Source organism: Eurypyga helias, unplaced genomic scaffold (assembly GCF_000690775.1).
Source record: "Eurypyga helias isolate BGI_N326 unplaced genomic scaffold, ASM69077v1 scaffold19786, whole genome shotgun sequence".
Classification (NCBI taxonomy): Eukaryota; Metazoa; Chordata; class Aves; order Eurypygiformes; family Eurypygidae; genus Eurypyga; species Eurypyga helias.
Genome location: NW_010256270.1, coordinates 54,945 through 74,166, shown reverse-complemented (window position 1 = coordinate 74,166; position 19,222 = coordinate 54,945). Strand labels below are relative to the sequence as shown.

Here is a 19,222-nt window from a genome sequence, read left to right as displayed (position 1 = left end):
GCAGGACCTTGCACTTGGCCTTCCTTATATCTGGTCTAAAACTACCCTCTTCTAGCTTAAAACCATTACCCCTTGTCCTATTGTAACAGACCCTGCTCTAAAAGGTTTGTCCTCATCTTTCTTGTAGCCCCTTCAGGTACTGGAAGGTGCTGTAATGTCTTGCCAGAGCCTTCTCTTCTCCAGGCTGAATGACTCCAACTCTCTCGGCCTTTCTTCATAGGAAAGGTGCTCCAGTCTTTGATCATTTTCATTACTTCCTCTCGACCCACTCCAAGAAAGTCCGTGTCTTTCCTGTGCTGAGGGCCCCAGAGCTGGACACAGCACTGCAGGTGGGGTCTCACGAGAGCAGAGTAGAGGGGGAGAATCCCCTCCCTCGACCTGCTGGCCACACTTCTCCTGATACAGCCCAGGATACAGTTGGCTTTCTGGGCTGCGAAGCCCACACTGATGGCTCATGTCCAGCTTTTCATCCACCAGTACCCCAAGTCCTTCTCCTCAGGGCTGCTCCTCCTTCATCCCCTAGCCTGTACTGATAACGGAGGTTGCCTCCACCCAGGTGCAGGACCCTGCGCTTGGCCATGTTGAACATCATGAGGTTCACACGGGCCTGTTTCTTGAGCTTATCCAGGTCCTTCTGGATGGCATCCTGTCCCTCAGGCACGTCAACCACACCACTCAGCTTGGTGTCGTTGACAAACCTGTTGAAGGTGCACTCGATCCCACTGTGTGTCATTGATGAAAATATTAAACTGTACTCCATCTCGACATTGAGCTGTTGACCACTACCCTCTGGATGTGACCATACAACCAGTTCCTCATCCATCAAACAGTCCACCCATCAAAGCCATATCTGCAATTTAGAGAATTTTGATGTTGCATTGTGTAATTCTTCAGCCCTTGCAGTCATAGTTGAGGCTCACTGCAATGGCAGGAACACAAGTGATGCTTGTGGTATTTTTTCTCTAAGTTTATATTGCCATGAGTTGTTTTCTTTTCCAACAGATTTCTGTCTGGCATTTTGAGGATGGGTTTTGGTTTGGCTCACCTGTCTGGAACTCATCAGGGATTATTTAGGGGAAAATTGTTCATAACTATCATAAATAATGATAGTATGAATGGTATGAATGAAAGCAAAAGGCTTAAGTAAGGATGTGTTTTAACTTTCACAGTAGTTCAAAACTCAATATTGTCCATTCTTAGATCCTGTCTACTTGAAACATTGTGGTGTTTGGTTTTTTTTTTTTTAAGTCTGCTTGTATTATTTTATCCATTAATTTGTTACCAAAGGTTGTTGAAGATACAAAAATGTTAAGTGCAATAAAATAGCCAATCTGTTGTTTGGTGTGAGGGATTGGTTGAAGAATAAAGTTCATTGAAATATCATTGCCTAAAAAGCAAGCCACGTGACTTGTGTTGAAATAGTGATTTGCATTATATAGCTTACAAAGTTTTGACAGCTTCCCTGATAGATGTTATGATCAACTACTTACTGAAGTCAACAGAAATACTGAAAGGCGTTTGAAGCATTGCTATAGCCCATGTTTCCCATTTATTGAGTACACTGGGTTCTGATACTTTCTTTCTTTCGATATTTTCAACAATTCATCTTATATTCCTGGTTCTACAATTCAATTTTGGTTCCCTGCTTTAGAGGGAGACTAGTTTCCTCCTTAATGCTCATTTGCCACTTGTAGTCTCTGTGTGTGTTCATGTTTATGCATACACTTGCAAACACAGGTAGTAGGTTTTCTTATAGCTGGTGGAAACATTTCATTTAACAGTGATTTTGCTCTGCACTGTAAAATTCAGTGCCCATTCAGAATTACCTGTTAAAGCTCCTGTAGTCAGGCAGTTCTGGCTTTGCTTCAGGTTTAAAAAGTTTAGGATATAAAGCTTCCAGCAGCTCTGGATCATCCCTAATGGCTTCTATCCAGGGAGACTGATAATACTTTGGCACAGAAGTAGTGTTGAACTTTTCAGGAGGAATTTCTTTCAGTGGTCCAGAATAACCTGCAAGGTGATCAGGGCAAAACCATTATAATAATACTCTGCATTTTCTGCTTTGTTACCACCATCCCACGCAACTAGTAAGTAACTTCCCGTCGTTTCACAGTTAGGTAAAATGAACAAGTGGATCAAGTCACCCTGCCAAAGATACACAGAAACAGAAAGCGGCAAGGGGAATGTGTAGCCTTCTGCATAACTGCTCGAGTATTCCACCCTCTTTTGAGCCTGATTATTTTAGTTTTATATAAATTTGTTTCTAACATTATAAGCATTTGTTTGAAACCAGACTATAGCTACACAGCCCTTGGGCTGAATTCACAAGAAGATTTTTAAAACAGCCTTTTGGTTAAAACTAAGATAATTCTATAGTCTTTGGGTTAGATTTTTCCTAACTCCTCTTAATAGTTCCAGATCACAGCCATTATAGTGGAGTTTTTGTCTTTGCCTCTGCCTTAGGTGTTTTAAAATGTCCTACCTACTTGGTTCTCTGGTCTTTTTCATCATCTGAAAAAGTGAAGAATTGGTTTTTTTCATAATCATCTGAGGATCAGGCTCTGATCAGAATTTTGCTAAATAAATTAATTCCCTATTCATTGGGATTTCTTCTAAAGTCAAGTACAAAATGGCAGGAATAGATGGGGGGGTGGGGGCAGACCTTAATGTACAATTTGAATAATTAAAACCAGCAAATTATCCTTTTATTTATATAAATATACTATTTATTTGAAAAACAAGGGAAATCTATTCTATCCTTTTACCCTTTCTCTACATCTAGCTCTTTAAATTAATGCAATTTCCTTCTATAAGCTTAAAACCCCCTGGTGATTTAATATCTACTCTTTTTTTCAGGCCTTTTTTTGCCTAAAGAAAGGCTTGAAGATTTCTATGATATCGTAGCAATAGAAATTACCTCTGTTCACATTGTATTTGACCAATGGATGCACGGAGTCACCAACAGAGTAGCATTGACCTAGTTTACATAGACTGGAAAAGGTCTGCACAAAACATGCATTGAGTAATTCTGAACAAAGAATGAATTTGTAAAAAACAGTCTGCTCATGGATAATTCATAAACAGGAAGAAGGACTATATCACGGAATAAATTAATTAAAACAAATTGTCCTTCTCTAGTCTTTAAAGAATACAAAATAAGGCCTTCTTGTAGCTCACTGCTTTAAATAAAGGCAACAGTATCCTCACAGTTAAGGACTTAAAAAAGAACAGTTGATACAGCCAGAGGCAAATTCCTTTTCAAGTTACTCTTCTGTAAAGGTTTCTACCAAAACTTGCAGTGACTTCGGATTTACGTTTATGGGTAATTAAACTACAGTGGATAACTTTCAGACTGTTGAGTGGTGTGTTGCATATTAGAAACAAAGGTTTTGCAAGGGAAAAATCACTGTATTATTCTGGTTCTAAAACTGAGGGCCTGTTTCTCAGTATTTCTAACTCTGGTAAATATAGGAGCAGTTTCTCTTAATGTATGTTTTCAGTTAAGGATGAAGTAGTACAAAAGGCGTATCAAATCCTTAAAAATGAACAGAAGCAACTGAAGAGCACCGCTTTACATTTCTGTGTGAGATTCTGATGAGTTACCTGACTCAAATTTTCAATTTCTAATAGTAAGTCCAGTAACAAATTCTTACTGAGGATACGGTTTTATAAAGAGGTCCTTCCTCTGTTAAATATATCTAATGTCGGTAAACACATATATTACCTGGGGCAATGTTGTCAGGATGTGGGGGGCTCCGGGGATCAGGTGTATTAGGAGGTGTCATTGGGGCATGCTGGGGAATTCCTTCAACACTGAGGCCATCCATTCTAACGCTCTGTATGGGCTCTCCACGCTGCATTCAGATAGAAACAAATGTCATTGACAGCACAGGCAAAAAGAGCCTCTGTCATTTTCTGTTGAAGGTTGGAGTGGTAACTCCAATTAACAGCCAAGATCTGAGACACAGGGTATACTATCCAAAGGCATACTCTCCTGCTGTTCAGCACCCTCTTTGCTAGGTAGCACTCCCCAGGTCTTTCTGCTGTTAGCCAGAAGATGAAACACTTTCACAACTCTCTTACATTGGCTATGTAAGCAAAACTGAATGATTTTTCAGTGTTACGAATGATATCCCAGCAGAATTTTAAATGCTGCGTTACGGGTTTGTGAATGCTGTATTGAACGGGTTAGAGGTGGTGTGAGCTAGGTCAACAAGACTCCCAAAGCCTTATAACCATCCAGCTGAGTTGTCTGACCTTCTCCTAAGTTTAGGATATTTAAATATTAATGTGTCATCTATGAATAGTTTATCCCATCTGCTAGTTACACTGATCACCACAAAATCTGCCTGTGCATGTGGGCTGTGTGGCTCACAGCAAAGAGTAGACCTGGTCACTTTGCCAGGGGGGCCCATAAAATGTGTCCCTTGCATCACTAGATGCTAGAAGCTGCTATGAGCCAGACAGTACCCTTACAACCCGGATCAAGGTATCTGGCAAGTTGGAGCCATTTGTGTTTCAAAGCACCGACTCTTCAAAGTGTCTCTTCCCGTATCAGTTGAAAGTTCCCTGCGTTTGTTGAATGGCTTTTGTTTGGGATTTTCTTTTCCTTTATTTGTAATAGAAATGACAACTTCAGTACGGGTCACTTTCTGGAGATTCATGATATGCTGTTATTTTCCACCCTCCTATGGGGTCATTGCTTCCAAGGAAACATCAAAAGGCTTAATCATTGTTGCCTAAATACAGAATTAGAGTCTCCTAAGAAGTCAGTATCTTATTTTAGGTATGACACATAGGCTAAAAGCAATTTAAATATAGACTGTTTTAGAGTTAGTTTCTTAAAGTAGGAAAGCAAACAAATAATACTTGTTCAAACTTGAAACAAAGAAAGATCAAGGCAATATGTTTTCTAGCCGTCCTGAAGTATGTTAGAATGATTAATTTTGGCAGGCAGAATCATAAGGATGGTGAAGACACCAGTGATGGCTTAACAGGCATTTAAGGGAAGGGAACAGAAACCAAAGAGGCATCATTAATATTTTTTTTGCATGTCAGATTGTCATACTGACTGTATGTACAGCCTGTGTACTCTGTGTTTGTGTGGGAAGAAGTAGACTAGAGGGGAACTGATCTGTCAGACTTTGTAGCAAAAGCATGGAACTGAATACAGAAATTCTGATGAGTGATGGTGGTGTGCTCAGAATTTGTCTGTGTAGCTCCTAATACTCTATAGAGGGAGAAACTGGAGGGACAGTAATCATAGATGGGCTTCTAAATAATAGTGTTCTAATAATAGGTTCGGGTGTTTAATAGTTATTCTGATTTTCTATATGGGACTTCTTTTGTGCAGATTTATTTTAAAAAGGCGGATTTATCAAAACTCAAACATGAACCCATTTGATCTCTGTGTAATGTAATTTCTGTTTGAAATATCTGCACTGAAAAAAAGAAACTTTATGACTCTTCTCCCCAAGTGAAGTTACTTCTTTTGTATGGGAAATGTAAAGTCCAGAGAATTACGAATGTTTTTACCTTTACAGTCAATAAAGCATAGAGAATCCCTTCTTCAAGAAGGGAACAAAAATATTTTAGAGATTTCAGTTGTGCTGCCGGAAATATTGAACGCGGCTCCAATAATAGCCTCTCTGCCTGTTAGGAGATCCTTCAACATGTTGGTTAGCGTGGACAGTGGTAAATTGCAAATGCCTCTTTTACTGTCTGTTCCCAAAGCCTCCTTATGAAATGCAGTTAAGGAAAAGGTTTCCTTAGAATCAACAAGTTGTATTGATTTCATTGTTTCTAGTTAATTTACACCGGTACATGTATTTTCTTTATCAAGCTTTAACATAATATGAGTAAGACCTTTGGCACTTCGCTGTTTCATTTAGTTAATTATTTGTTTCCTATTTGTACCAACACAACCTTTAGATTATACCACAGTACAGTACACATAGTTACCATTTTTCTTATCCGAAGTGAAGATTAAAGAAGAATTGAGTCAAAGTCTTTGTATGGGTTCTGTAGGCGTTGGATGCTAACACTATCGTAACACCACCTATGCAATGATTAGTAGAGAATTGCTGTTCTACAAGAAATATTTCCTAGGTTAATAATAATTAATTTTTGTAGCACTTACTTCTTTTCACTTTCAAAGCAGCTTAAATGTTCTAGGACAAATTCTGCCACTTTAGTCATGTAGCTTTATATGTGAAATCACTGAGGATGCATACATGTAACTGAGAAGCAGAATTGAATACAATACTGGAATCAGGCTGCTTATGTGCTGTATTAGACTGGGCATAGAGTATTCATGTTCAAATAATTACACCTTGGAGCACATTGCAGAATTAGGTAAAATATTTGAATGATGTTGTCTGTATTTTCAGATGTTAAGCAAAAGTTTTAAATATTTTGCCACAGATAGACAAACACCAGGTGCATTTAGTTCCTGCCGTGAGGATTCCCAGGGTATCACTAATGCTTTAACTCAATTTCTGAAGGACTAGTTGGAAAAATAATTGTCTTTCAGTAACAGGTTCCATCCTTTTTCTCCCCGTCGAGACAGGCAGGCCAGAAGTGTATTAGTTCCAGTAGTGAGAGTCATTTTGCTGCCTGGGAACCACATTAAGACCACCAACCTACTTTAATAGAAATACTGGTTGCATGAAAAAGACTCTCATTTCTTCCAACCTTTTGAATATCATTAACTAGTGCATTTTCGTATTAACTGGTTAATTTTCAGTAGTTAATGAGCCAAGCGTTACAGAATAAGAACTCTGGTCACTAGCAACCTGAATCATATTTGAGTGAGAGTGATGTGAATCTGATGTATTAAGGCTTTTAGATTTTTCATTTATTTATAGGAGCTCAGTAAAATACAAATGACTCACTTCATGTTAGCCTCATTCTAGTGCAGGATTTTGCTTTTATGCTTCTTGAAACTACAAATAAATCATGCTTAATGTGTATCATGAGCACCAAGGGAGCCCCAAGCTAGTCTCACTGCGTTTCATTAACAAGTTATTCCAAAATACTCACATTTCTTGGCTTGTTTGCTACATAATGATAGTTTTCATAGGTGTATTTGTCAGATCTCCGCTGGCGTCTCTTGAAGAGTCTTGCACCTCTGTTGCTGAGCGTCGATAGTTCCTCCACCATGATATCTCTGGGGGTGCTGACCTTTTTTCCGAGGTTTAAGCTGGGTGAGACTGCAATACAATGGATAAATACATACATCCGTTTTTCTAAAATGCCTGATACTGTATATACTACACCTGAAAAGGAACAGCATGTTAATGCGTGGTTATCTGTCACATAACATAGCTTCATACGGTGTTAGTGAAATTAATTATTCTTCCAAAATTTTGGAGCACTGAACACCACAAACTTTTTTTTTTTTTTTTGAAGATGCTAAGCACCTCAAGCTCAGAGTTTATCTCAGCTGAATGGCATTCAGCTGTTATCAAAATCAGGTCTGTAATGTCCTACATTCCATCTTAATAGCAGACTAGTAAAAACTGGCTTCCGCTGAAACAAGGAATGGAATTCCTTCTGACCCTAGTGTTCCCACGTCAAACCTTCAGTTAGCTTTGTGTGTCCTGCATCGGATAGATGAGCAGGTAACCCTTTTAAACATACCTACCAGGTCTTTACTGCTTATACACATTTTATTTTCAATTATTCTTTAATTTCTGCTTGCTTTTGAAATCCAGGGCGTGTTTTGAACTCTAAGTGTGGATTAGAAAGTCTGTGTAAAATAGTATTTTTAAACTATTTTTAAAGAAGCTTTCTAAATAAAGTTCAGGGTGTTGAAAATGAGAGCTCTAACAAAGAATTGCACCATGCTTCTAGGAACTGATATATTTCAAACATTTTCTTTTCGGTCCTCTCTAAGAAAACTGAACTGCTGGAAGCAATATTACTTTCTTCCACTGCTTGGGAAAAATTCCTTCTTTGTCTTTAGTGACCTCCTGGACAATTTGAAAATGAAACTGCATAAGCAGGGGAAGGAGAGAACACTTGGGACTGTAAATGGAAAACTGAATATCACAAACTCTACTGGTCATATTCATGGTTATGTCTGTGAAACTGGGGTGCTGGTGGATGAGGAAGCTGTTGCTCAGTGACTGAATGTTCTCACTACAGCTCCTCAACCTATAGATAAACCTTAAGCTTAGAAGGCAGTAACTTCAACATTGAACAAACTATTTTCTACTGATTTATTTCTTCTTAGAAGGTTGTAGAATATAACAATTAGATCACATAGTAAAACCAGATTTTTAAAGAAAATAATTCCTATGCCACTTACTTGAGTAGTTAGCATTATATGAATTGAAATTGTTCTCCTCAGTTGTTCATAAACTTCAGGAAGAAAAACAGGAAGATGCAGTGTGCTTTGAGGTTTATAACAGTGGTCTAGTATGTTTCTTTGATCCACTTATTCAGAGTCACATTCATTATTTCTTTAATAATAAGACATTCTGTTCTTCACATATTCTTATGGTCTACAGGATTTAAAATTCTGAACTTTGACATACATTTTAATGCATTAAAAAGAAATGAAAGCAAATTATGTGTAAGACACTGTTTCTTGGTTGCAGACTAAGCACACAGGAAGTCCATCTTAAAATTAATATTGCAACTTAATAGACTGCAGAAGGTACCTGTGTCAAAGTTTCGCTTTGAATAAATGGCATATGTCGCCTAGTAACTTTATGTTGGAAGAACAGTGTGATTTGCTGATGTTTAGGAAGACTTACTTGAGGCAGCTATATTAAATATTTAGCCAAAGCTGTATAGACAAAGAGTTTTCCATGCAGTAAATCAAACAAGTTTGTGGGCCCTGGATTGCATCACTGTTGACCCACTTCTGTTCGTACTGGTTTAAATTGAGTGTTTGCAATAGATTTAACTGGAGCAAGAGGAAGCTAACTATCATGAGCCAGAGCATGCACTTCTGCTTTAAAAATAGTACGTGCAAAGAATCCTAACACCCTTCTGTTATTTAAGAGGTAACTACAAAACAGAGAGTTCTTAACACAGAAGAAAATGACTCGGCTTGCCCAATGTATCCTTATCAGTGACAGATAGTGGCAGGGTTTTGGCTCTGTGGTTGAGATAAGTGCACTTGTTACTGGCCTGTCGCCTGAAATTCAGACCCACAAGTCATATTTTGATTTCGTCATTACTCAATATTACTCCAGGGGTATGGACTGTTGGATGGTTTTATATATATATATATTAGGACTAAGACATTTACCCATCAAATCAGTGACCTTCTCATGTAGAAAAAGCTTTTCTTCATTGTACACAGAGAAGGTAGTAAGTACATCCTCACAGACTGGGGTCCCAAGGTAATTGCAGATCTCTGTCCAAACCACTCAATATTCTTTTGTGACATGCTGGATGTCAACTATTCCCTTACATATGTACTGGTCTTGTCAGTGTTAACTGAAGGCTCCAAGGTACTTGTAACCCACAGTTGTGTACTATTGTGTATCCAGGCAGCATCCCAAAAACCTAAGTGTGAAGTTAATTTGAACCCCTTGCCAGCTAAAATCTAATCATCTGTCTAGTTTTATGATGTGTCTAGGGATTGTTTCAGTGTCAGTGCAGAAGAGGTGATTAAGAATGAGAAAAGGAGGACATTTAGAGGATGATAGAGAACATCAATGTTGTAAATGGACATTGGAAATTAATATTGAAGTTTAATTCATAGTTTAATCCTAATCTCAACCTTTATCTTAATTTCTTAATTTGTTCCTGCCAAGTCCTTCTTGTCCTGTGCTTAAAATCATAACAGACTGTATTTAAATATGATTTATATAGTTCCTCCTGCATTCACTGCCTAATCCCCCTTTAATCCTCCAGTTTACAATCTTCTAAATACCTTAATCTGGATTATAAATTTTAATAATGAATATCAGATAGTATGTTTGTTGTAGGATCAGAAATAAGATTTTTTAACTATATCATGAAAGATAGTTAATCATGTAGCTACTGAAGAATGAAGTTTAGAGGTAGTATAGAACTGGACATGAGGTTGAAACGTAGTTGAAGGCTAACCTGATGAACTCCAAGGGCTTCTTTAAACCTGTGTATTTACATACATGATTTCCTCTACCAAGTAACCTTAGAAATGTTATGATTAATCCAAGTCTGCCAGTGAAAAACCAAGGGCTTGGGCACATCACTACATCCATGTGCCGATTTACTACTTCACTCTCTTTTCTGAGACCTTGAGCGAAACGTAGTTGAAGGCTAACCTGATGAACTCCAAGGGCTTCTTTAAACCTGTGTATTTACATACATGATTTCCTCTACCAAGTAACCTTAGAAATGTTATGATTAATCCAAGTCTGCCAGTGAAAAACCAAGGGCTTGGGCACATCACTACATCCATGTGCCGATTTACTACTTCACTCTCTTTTCTGAGACCTTGAGCATTTACAGTTAGTGTCTATTACTGCTGCTTGCTGCATTTTATGTCATGTCAAACTTTTCCAAAACACAAAGTCACGTCCCACAAGCCAGCAGGAGATGTGATCTTTCAGTCATTACCAGTCTTGCCCAGAGATTGGTAGTATTTGAGACACTGATAAAAACTTGGCTGATTTTGTATCTTGCCAACAACTGCTTTTGCTATGAGTATCTTTCAGTAAGAAATGTGAGATTCACTGTTTACCTGAAAGCCTTGAAATAGAAAGGGGCTGAAATAAAAAGGCAGAAGGTATGCTCTCTGTGTGTCGTTCCAAGGTACCAAGGCTTGCATTACCATTCCAAGCCACCAGAGCTTTTTTCCTGAAAGCAGGGAGATTTAAATAAGGTATCAGGAAGAAGTTCTTCCTGAAGAGGGTGGTGAGGCACTGGAACAGGTTGCCCAGAGAAGCTGTGGATGCCCCATCCCTGGCTGTTGTCCTGGTGTCCCTGCCCATGGTAGGGGTGTTGGAACTAGATGATCTTTAAGGTCCCTTCCAACCCTAACCACTCTGTGATTCTATGATAAATCTTACTGCTACTGTTTACCTCTGTTAACAGTGGGGAGTTTAATAGGTCTGCGAGACTGGCCAACACAGTACATTTATTTTTTACATAATTACCGGGTCCGGGACCTTCTTTACTAATAGCTGTGCAAAACCCAGAAAGAGAGCAGTTTACCCTCCAGATCTCACGTTAAGCTTGTTTAGTTAACTATTAGGGAGAAAATAAAATTTCAGAAATTAATAGAGCTGAATTTAGTAATTTATAAAACAGATTGCTCTTTGATTTTTCCAAGAATTGTTCAGATTTGGTCTCAAAGAACTAGTGTATAATTTGTGTGATTACAGCTTTGATTATCCTTCTGTTTCTTAACTGGTTTCACTGAGCTTGTACAGTTATAAATTTCAGACATTTATCACACCCATTTAATGAAATTTCATTTTATTAAAAACATTTAAATATCCCAGGCATCTAAAGAAGATGCAAAAGTAAAACGTGCACTTAAAGAGTTAGTATTGTCTTCAGTGACCATATATCACAGCATATCTTGTAGAATGAGCTGTCATATCTATGTGTACGAATCTAAATTTGACAGCAAATCTGATAATACATAAATAAAAAAAAGGACAGATTATTTGAAGCGAATGCCAAGCATCAGCACAGATTATCCAATAACTCCAATGATTTCAAGGACTGTATGGTAGATTTATTAATATTGCTATGAATAGTAGCAACATTTACTGTGACATGCCTGGTTCCAAACAAACATATGAAAGACATTTTATTTTGCCCTGAAGAGTTTATAGGGTGGTTCAGGCACATATAGTACTTGGGTTTACAATACTTTAAAACCCCACAAACCAAGAATAGAATTGTAATTAAATCTGTAAGGGCAGACTGGCTTTCAGACGTGTGTTCAGTGGAGAATGGAAAGAGGAAAGAGCTATTTGCTTAGGAATGGAAATTACAGAAAAAACTTATGGAAAATATCAGAAGGATGAGGACTAGGCACTGAAACTTATAGCTTCTTTTTCTAAAAACCTTCTGTCTCTTGCTCTACTCCTCCTGCAGTCACAATGGAGAGTGAGTACAGAAACCATCCCCAAAATCTTGGGAGCAAAAGCCCACAAGAAAGATATTAATTACAGGAATTTAATGTTCAGTCTTTTATCCTCTGAATGCCCTAATTGTCATAAATCCTAAATATTAATGGAGCTCCCTGTTTTTCAGTGAGGCTTGTGGGGTGTTTATCACTTCTAAAAATTTGGTCTTTTATGTCGTTGGTAAAAAGGCTTCATAGGGAGGACTGGAAGGATCTCCAAAAGCATCCAGCACATACCTATTGAAAGCCGAGCTCCCTACTGAGTTAATTGTTTCTTAAGGTGTCACAGTAGAAACGTAATTTTAAGAACCTGTTTTAGAAAATCAAACTACCTTCTCATGAGTTGTCTGCATTTTCATCAGTCCAACAACAACAGTAAAATTTCTTTGTATAAGATTAAATGGTGGCTGTCCACTAGAGAGAATTGCCAAACGCTAGTAAAATTTGTTAGTTACAAAGATAAAGTTGGAGAGGAAGGAACAGAGATGTAAACATTTGTTTCAAAATTTTTTTATCATTCATATAAAAATGCAGAATGAAACAGAGCAAAAAAGAGGATACAGATCAGCATTTTCTTAGATGATAGCCTTTTAAAATGGAATGAAGTCATGTTATTAACCCCAAATAATATTCTGAAAGGCTATCCTAGCAGAATCTACATCAGCTGTTATATTACTTCATTCCTCCACAGCAGTTGTTCATCTGAAAATAGCTTTCAAATGAAAAGAGGCAACTACAAAAGGATTAGTTACCATAGGCAGCATGATACTCCCACAAGATTATTTATGGCAAAACACCCAGAGACAAAGCTGTAAGAGAGTTAAACTCCATGATTAAAAAAATGTATTAGGGAGGGCTAGAGGACATTGCATATACAGTAAGCTGAGTTCAGCGCTATACCATTTCTCTGTATTTCATCCATAATGGCTGATGCTTGTTGTTTCCTCTCTTTGACCATGGCAGAATGTGATAACATTGTGATTTTCTGATACGATTTTTCCTTGCTGAAAAAAAACAACACATTTTTACATTGTTGAGCCAGCTTGCACAATTCAGCCAACTTTCTTTTCTAATAGCCTGTTTATAATAGCTGAATAGTGAAGTTACTTATGATTTAGAAATCTGCACTCTTAATTGTGCAAAATGCACTGGCATTTCTTGCTTACAGACAGATGTAAGGACATGTTCTGATGGATAGAAGTTTTGAAGGAACGGACTTTGAGTTGGCTATGTAAATTCTGTAGCAAAATCAGTGTCAGTGGTCTAGGCCGCCTCATATCTACGCATTATGTTAAAAGATGCAAATTCCTAACTAGTATTTTAATTACAACTTGGTTTATGATTTCAGAAATGTTATATTTTGACATTTCTTAATCTAATAACGAATTTGAGGAGCTAAATGAGATGCTCTGGCATCTTTAAAGAAAGTGCATTTCTGGCTAAGTAAAAAAATTATACATATTTTTAATTGCAGAGTCAAGAGGTTACATAAATGTCTTTTATATGACAGTTTGTAGGACAGACAATGTCAAAATATTTCAGGAAACAGTACACTTACCCTCCTGTTTTGTTGCGCAGAAAAAAGTGGTCTCAACCCTTTAGTTGAAGCTTCAGGAGTTAGTTATGTATGGGGATGACCTGCCTGGTCCAGGATGGTGTCTACCCTTGTGCTTGGATCTGCATGGTACCTAGTACCGAGACGAACTGGGGGCTGATCCTCTTCAAAGGGATTGGCATCCAGCTGACATCAACCAGTTTATATATAGAATCAAACACTCCAGCCACTCATATCTTCCTGGCGAAAGAAGAGAACAGAAAAGATTCAACTGCACCCACAACAAAGAGAGTTTATATCCCTTTCAGAGCTTATTGGAAGATTTAATGGAATGCTCCCCTCATACTCCTACAGATCATCTCCTCATCACCTCTGAGAATAATAATCTCTGTGTTATAACCGGGAAAGAGACATTTAAAAATAAGGTGTTAAATATATGGATGGGCAAGACTGTATCAGATGAGAATGGCACGGGCTAATCCTTTAGTGAAAGACGAAACCATGCTTCAATAGTGGCTGATGGCTAAAGTCCGTGTCAGATGGCTGATACACAGTCTGTTCTGAAAAAGAAATGAGAAACTTTTCACTATTCTGTGTGTCAGGGAGCAATTGCTTAACAAGCACAGGCCTTGCAAACTTATTCAAACTCTGCTTTGTGTGTTAGGAACAGAAACCTGCAGTAATTTGAATCTTAGTAATATTGAGCATTCCAGGATACTGTTGTATCAGTTTATCCAAGAAATGTGTGATGGGTAGAGCACAGAGATTTCATGATGGCAACGAACTTAAGACAGGAAGAAACTGGTTCCCCCTTACCCTCCTGTCTGAGTGCAGCTAGCTGAATTACGCCACAGGAAAGGCAAGATGACGTTTTTCTGTTTCTGATTGGATATGGGTTTGTTGTAGGAAGTTTCTTTTTCTTATGGAAAATTATGGTCTTGTTTGGCTTGGAGGGTTGATGAGAAAATTACTTGGATCCTGATGTAACAGGAGAAAGGAATTCTGACTGCAAATGGAATCTTGGAGAGTAATAAAATACGCCAACACAGTATGCATAGCTTTTCCAGCAAGAAGCACTCTGAGGCAGATAAAATCTATGTGCCTAATACAATGTCCTAAAAGTCTGCCTGTCTAAACAAAAAATTGCATTATTTTTACTCAAGCTTTCTATTTCTAGGTTTAGCTTTGCAAAACATTTTGCTGAGTTCCTAGACATCTCTGCTCCAAAGAAGTGTTCATTTTAATCCTCACTATCAGAATTTACCTGCTGCTGTTACTCATCAGCAATTCTTTCCTAGTTTTTGGGCTTGGATCAGCCAGTTTTGACAGTACAAGCAAGCCTGGTCAAATTCTTGGTGGAATCTTACCTATTCAGCTGAAGGCTAAAGATTGTTCTCAGTGGTTCACCACCAAGCTGTCAAGTGGGAATGTAAGAGTGTCTGTCAATGGTTCATGCTACTCACTGTTTGATTAATAACTTCATAATGAAGTAGAGAGTGTCAATTAAATGCTAACCTAGGAGAATGAAAGACAGTCTGTAAGGAAGAATTTAAATGTTAAATTAACTTGATGAAATGAGAAAAATAAATAAAATGCAATTCAGTAAAACCACATCAAATGAAATTATGAAGTTTGCATTTAACTGATCGGCACTGAACTCGTCTTTAAGCTTGAATTTTTGATCCAGGAGGAAATACCAAGAGGCATCCCAAATGGGATAGTTCTGTGTTTAATCTATTCCAATTTCCATTAACTAATTATTTGATAGAATAAAAAATACACGAGTAAGATGAATTGTGTGTACAGTACAGCCAACAGTTACTGCTGGATAACTGCAAGCTCTTAAGATTGCCATTCAAAATTACACTGAAAACTTGTTGAAATAATTGAAAATCAGTAAAATTAAGAAATAAAATCCAAAGCACAGTAGAAGGAAAAATCTATTGCAGGGAAAGAAACTAAGGAATAACTGCCAAATGCAATATGGCAGAAGAAGTATATTGAATCACAAAATAAATATTAGTCACTAGCGAAGTATGAAAAAAGGACTTTGCTGACAGATATTTTTATCTCTACATTTATCATTTAGAAGTTGAACCTTAAAAAACTTTGTAGAATGACTATCCCAGAATTTAATTTACTACCTACGAGTGTGTCAAGATTTTGCCATTAACTGAAATAGAAATAAGCATATGTCATTGCAGCTGGAATAAAGGGTGTTTAACTGTCATAGCTGCAGGTCTAGAACTGATCCTGTTGAATGCTACTTTCTTTTATAATGCTCAAAATCATTCAGGACCCCATAAAACATACCAAGCTGCTAAAACTTCATTCATATATATATGTGATTCATAGAATGTCCATAATAATGAGTAAAGGTTAAGGAAGGTGAAAGAATTACAGTGCCATGTGACACTGTAACAAAGTTAAAGTTGCATTTCAATGAGAAGCGTTATTTAGCAACTGGCAAACTAGGATGATTAAGTCAGCCTGTGAACAAGGACAGCATTTACTTGTCTTCTTCCATCTGGTCTTTTTTGTTTAACCAAGAAAGATTTTTCCTTTTGGTATTGTCTTTTCCAGCACCTTATGGGATCTTTCCCACCACACTGCTTCCTCTGAATTGCATAATTGACCATAAAGGAGTTCCAGGCTAGCATGTGGAAAAATCCTGAACTACATACAGCCATCTACTTCTGTAATTCATTTCTCTCTCATTTTCTCTCCTTCTCTGTACTTTTTGGGGTTTTTTTCCTCTTTTCTCTTCTCTTTCTTCAGCATGGAAGAGAATGAGTTGCTGTAGTTTTCTCTCAAACAACTTAAGCAAATCAGAAGCAGTTTAAGTGCTGAATAATGCCTCACTCCTTAGCAGGTGCTTAAATTCATCCTGAGACTGTGACTGCCATACGTGCTTAAATTTTATGACATTGCTTTAAATCAATGAACTATTCAGGGTATTAAGGTTAATAGATGTGGAGTGTCTTACTCACACTATGAGTGAAATCAAGAGGTTCAGGGGTTGGCTATGTCTGTAAAAAAGAGCTTGTAGTTGCTACACAATAACAGAGTCACTGCTCAATTAATGACTTAACTGATGTTTCTGTATTCTGAATCCATCTTAGCCCGGACAGCTATTCACAGGTATAACTGTTACTGTGAAATACCTGACTGGAGCCAAAGAATAAATTTGGTAGAGGTAGACTGCCAACAGTTGTTTTTTAAAATGAAACTGGTCCTTACAGATGTGGGGGCCAGTAAAGCATTGCGAAAATAAGGGATGCAGGAGTTTCCCTTCTGAAGAAAATTCCATTCTCTTCTTTTGCAGTAGAAGTCACAATAAAACTTTTTTTTTTTTTTTTTAAAGACAGAGAAGCAGAAAATGTTGTAGTCAGATTTACCTCACAGCAGATTTCCGTGTATGTATAGGATGTTTGGTTTGTGCTAAAGTCAGATGATGTGTATATAACAAAGAAATGAATGTAAATAAAGGCTAGCATGAGGAAAAAACTTGTTCCATTTGCCAAACAACAAGTTGCTAAAGAAAGCCTGTATTTTAATTTATTTGCTAAAATAAAGCCTTAAAGAGACCAGTCACATTCTCTGTCACAGGTCTTTCCAATTTGTATTTTTGTCTCAAATGCATTGAATAACTTTCTTCATCAGTTCTCTCACCTTCAGGAACAATCTGCAGATGTATTTCTCACAAATTTAGCATGATCTAAGTAAGTGAATGTTTTTCTTAACGGAAGTAGGGAGGTTTGTTACGTCTTTGTAAAAGTTAAACCCTGAAAAAGATAGGCCTGTAATCCTGCTTTTACTTAACTTCTGAAGCTTAGCTAACCTAAACCTCCCACATGCATTGCAAATGAAACTAAGTCCTATTATTGTTACAAATTTTCATTAAACACTTCTTGCATTCTGACAGAAGCAGTACAGGGTTCCCTGTTTTCACTTCTAGATTAAAATTAGTTTGAATGAAAAAAATTAATTGTAGACTTCTCTGGAATGTACTTCCCTCCCAATGAAAAGTATGGAAAAAAATTTTGTGAATATGTTCAGTTTTAAGTTTTGCTTAAGGAAAAAAAAAATTATTTTTACAGCTGAAAAATGAAGTATTTTCATTTATTTTTATTATTATGAGCTGGATTGGTAGTTTCTCTGTAGCTGCATTGGACAGACTGGCAGGAGGTCAAAACATTTGTGGTATTGATAGAATGTTTTCAATAACGTATGATGTATTTGAGAGACTTTCCAAAATACTGTTAGTGGTGTCTTTCTGTTCAGGATCCAAAAACTATAATTGTTTTTTTCTGGGATCCATAGGAATACATTCTGTGATTCATTATCCTCAAGTTTTTTTAAAGAAAATGGTGTGCTTTATTTTGAAGGATTTACATTTACCCCATCACATCTAGGAATAGAATAATGCAAAAAAAAGACCCACTACCAAAAAAAAAAAAACCACAAAAACAAAAAACCCCAAAACCACCCTCTTGTTTTAACTGCCTTGTCTGTAACATAAAATGACCTGAAGGAAGACGACAGGTAAATATTGCTGTGGCTCCCAAGCTCACAGACTGGCTTAATCATCCTAGAGTGCCATACATTAAATAATACTTCCCTTCACTGAAATGCATGGTTTGATAGTTACAGCTCATTGGAGACTGTGGTCGGTATTTTGCTGAAGCTAAATAATCCATAATGATAGGTACAAGAAGCACGGAGCGTTTCTTCAAGGGCATTTTTTCCGTGCTGTGGGACTCTTCTGCGTTTAGGACCCGCATATTAGAAATACATTTTCTGTGCAGAGGTGGTGATGGAGCAGAGCTTCATGTTTTTCTGGAGGAACAAGGTCGTCCCTGCTCCTCACTGAGATTTGTACAGTTGCCTCAGTAGCCCTGGGGATGCCCTAGTACCACAGGGAGGGCGGTAGTTTGGACTACTAGAGCAACGGATTAGGAGTGACTTCTCAAGATTTATCACAGATAGTTGTCTCACACTTACATGCTTTATTTCCAGTCTTTGAGAGTTGAAAGACTGTAATTTTAAGAAAAGACAAAGCTGAGAGCCTGATTTAATCCCAAGAGCTAAGGCCACAAGCATAGGCCTGTACTGTCAAAGACTTAATCAGAGCCAGCAGCTGGCTGGGAAGCTTTCATTTAGTATGTGCATTTTCTGATAACTGGTTGAAAGCTCATTCACTTCTGTGGGTGACTGCACTGTGAGGCTGACATTTTGCTTGGGTTTTTTCTTTCATCAAAAGGATACAAGTCTTCTCACTACTTACAAGAAAACTACATTTTGTCATAGTGTCACAAACAAGTATTACGCCTGCATAAGGAGCTCTTAAAGAGAGAAGCCTCGCTTCTTGAACGTTGCATGCTATGGGTATCTCTGGCAGGTCGTTGTTTGTTTGGAAACAGGTCGTTTGGATACTGCATTTAATTCTAACGTTAATTCTCCATATCCAGTAACTCTATTTAGATGCCTTCACTGAACTATTCAGCTACCTGATAATTTTATTTTGTTAGTTTTTGATGTTGGTACTGTGCTTTTAAAAGGAAGCATTCCAAAAGAAAAAT

The 19,222-nt window shown here is 37.5% G+C and overlaps 1 protein-coding gene across 2 annotated transcripts; it reads right to left on the bottom strand.

Moving 5' to 3' along the window:
• Positions 1-1,822: 1,822 nt before the first annotated feature.
• On the bottom strand, positions 1,823-13,792 carry MYOZ2 (myozenin 2). 2 transcript variants are annotated; one of them, XM_010153627.1, is made up of 5 exons: positions 13,644-13,792; positions 12,986-13,089; positions 7,042-7,211; positions 3,725-3,854; positions 1,823-2,010 (listed from the first exon to the last, which is right to left on the bottom strand). In XM_010153627.1, the coding sequence occupies exons 2-5, from the start codon at positions 13,059-13,061 to the stop codon at positions 1,823-1,825; spliced, it is 564 nt and encodes a 187-aa protein (XP_010151929.1). In that variant the 5' UTR covers positions 13,062-13,089; positions 13,644-13,792. The 2 variants fall into 2 exon arrangements, with proteins under 2 accessions (XP_010151929.1, XP_010151928.1); XM_010153626.1 differs by having other exon boundaries at positions 7,042-7,277; positions 13,644-13,767.
• Positions 13,793-19,222: the final 5,430 nt, after the last annotated feature.

What these genes read in the sequence shown, in the direction of transcription:
- MYOZ2 (XM_010153626.1), bottom strand. Translation starts at nt 13,061, where the DNA reads ATGTTATCACATTCTGCCATGGTCAAAGAGAGGAAACAACAAGCATCA. An exon ending in TAGCAAACAAGCCAAGAAAT is followed by an intron (nt 3,855 to 7,041) that starts GTGAGTATTTTG and finishes ATCTGAATGCAG; the next exon opens with CGTGGAGAGCCCATACAGAG. An exon ending in TCCTGACAACATTGCCCCAG is followed by an intron (nt 2,011 to 3,724) that starts GTAATATATGTG and finishes ATCACCTTGCAG; the next exon opens with GTTATTCTGGACCACTGAAA.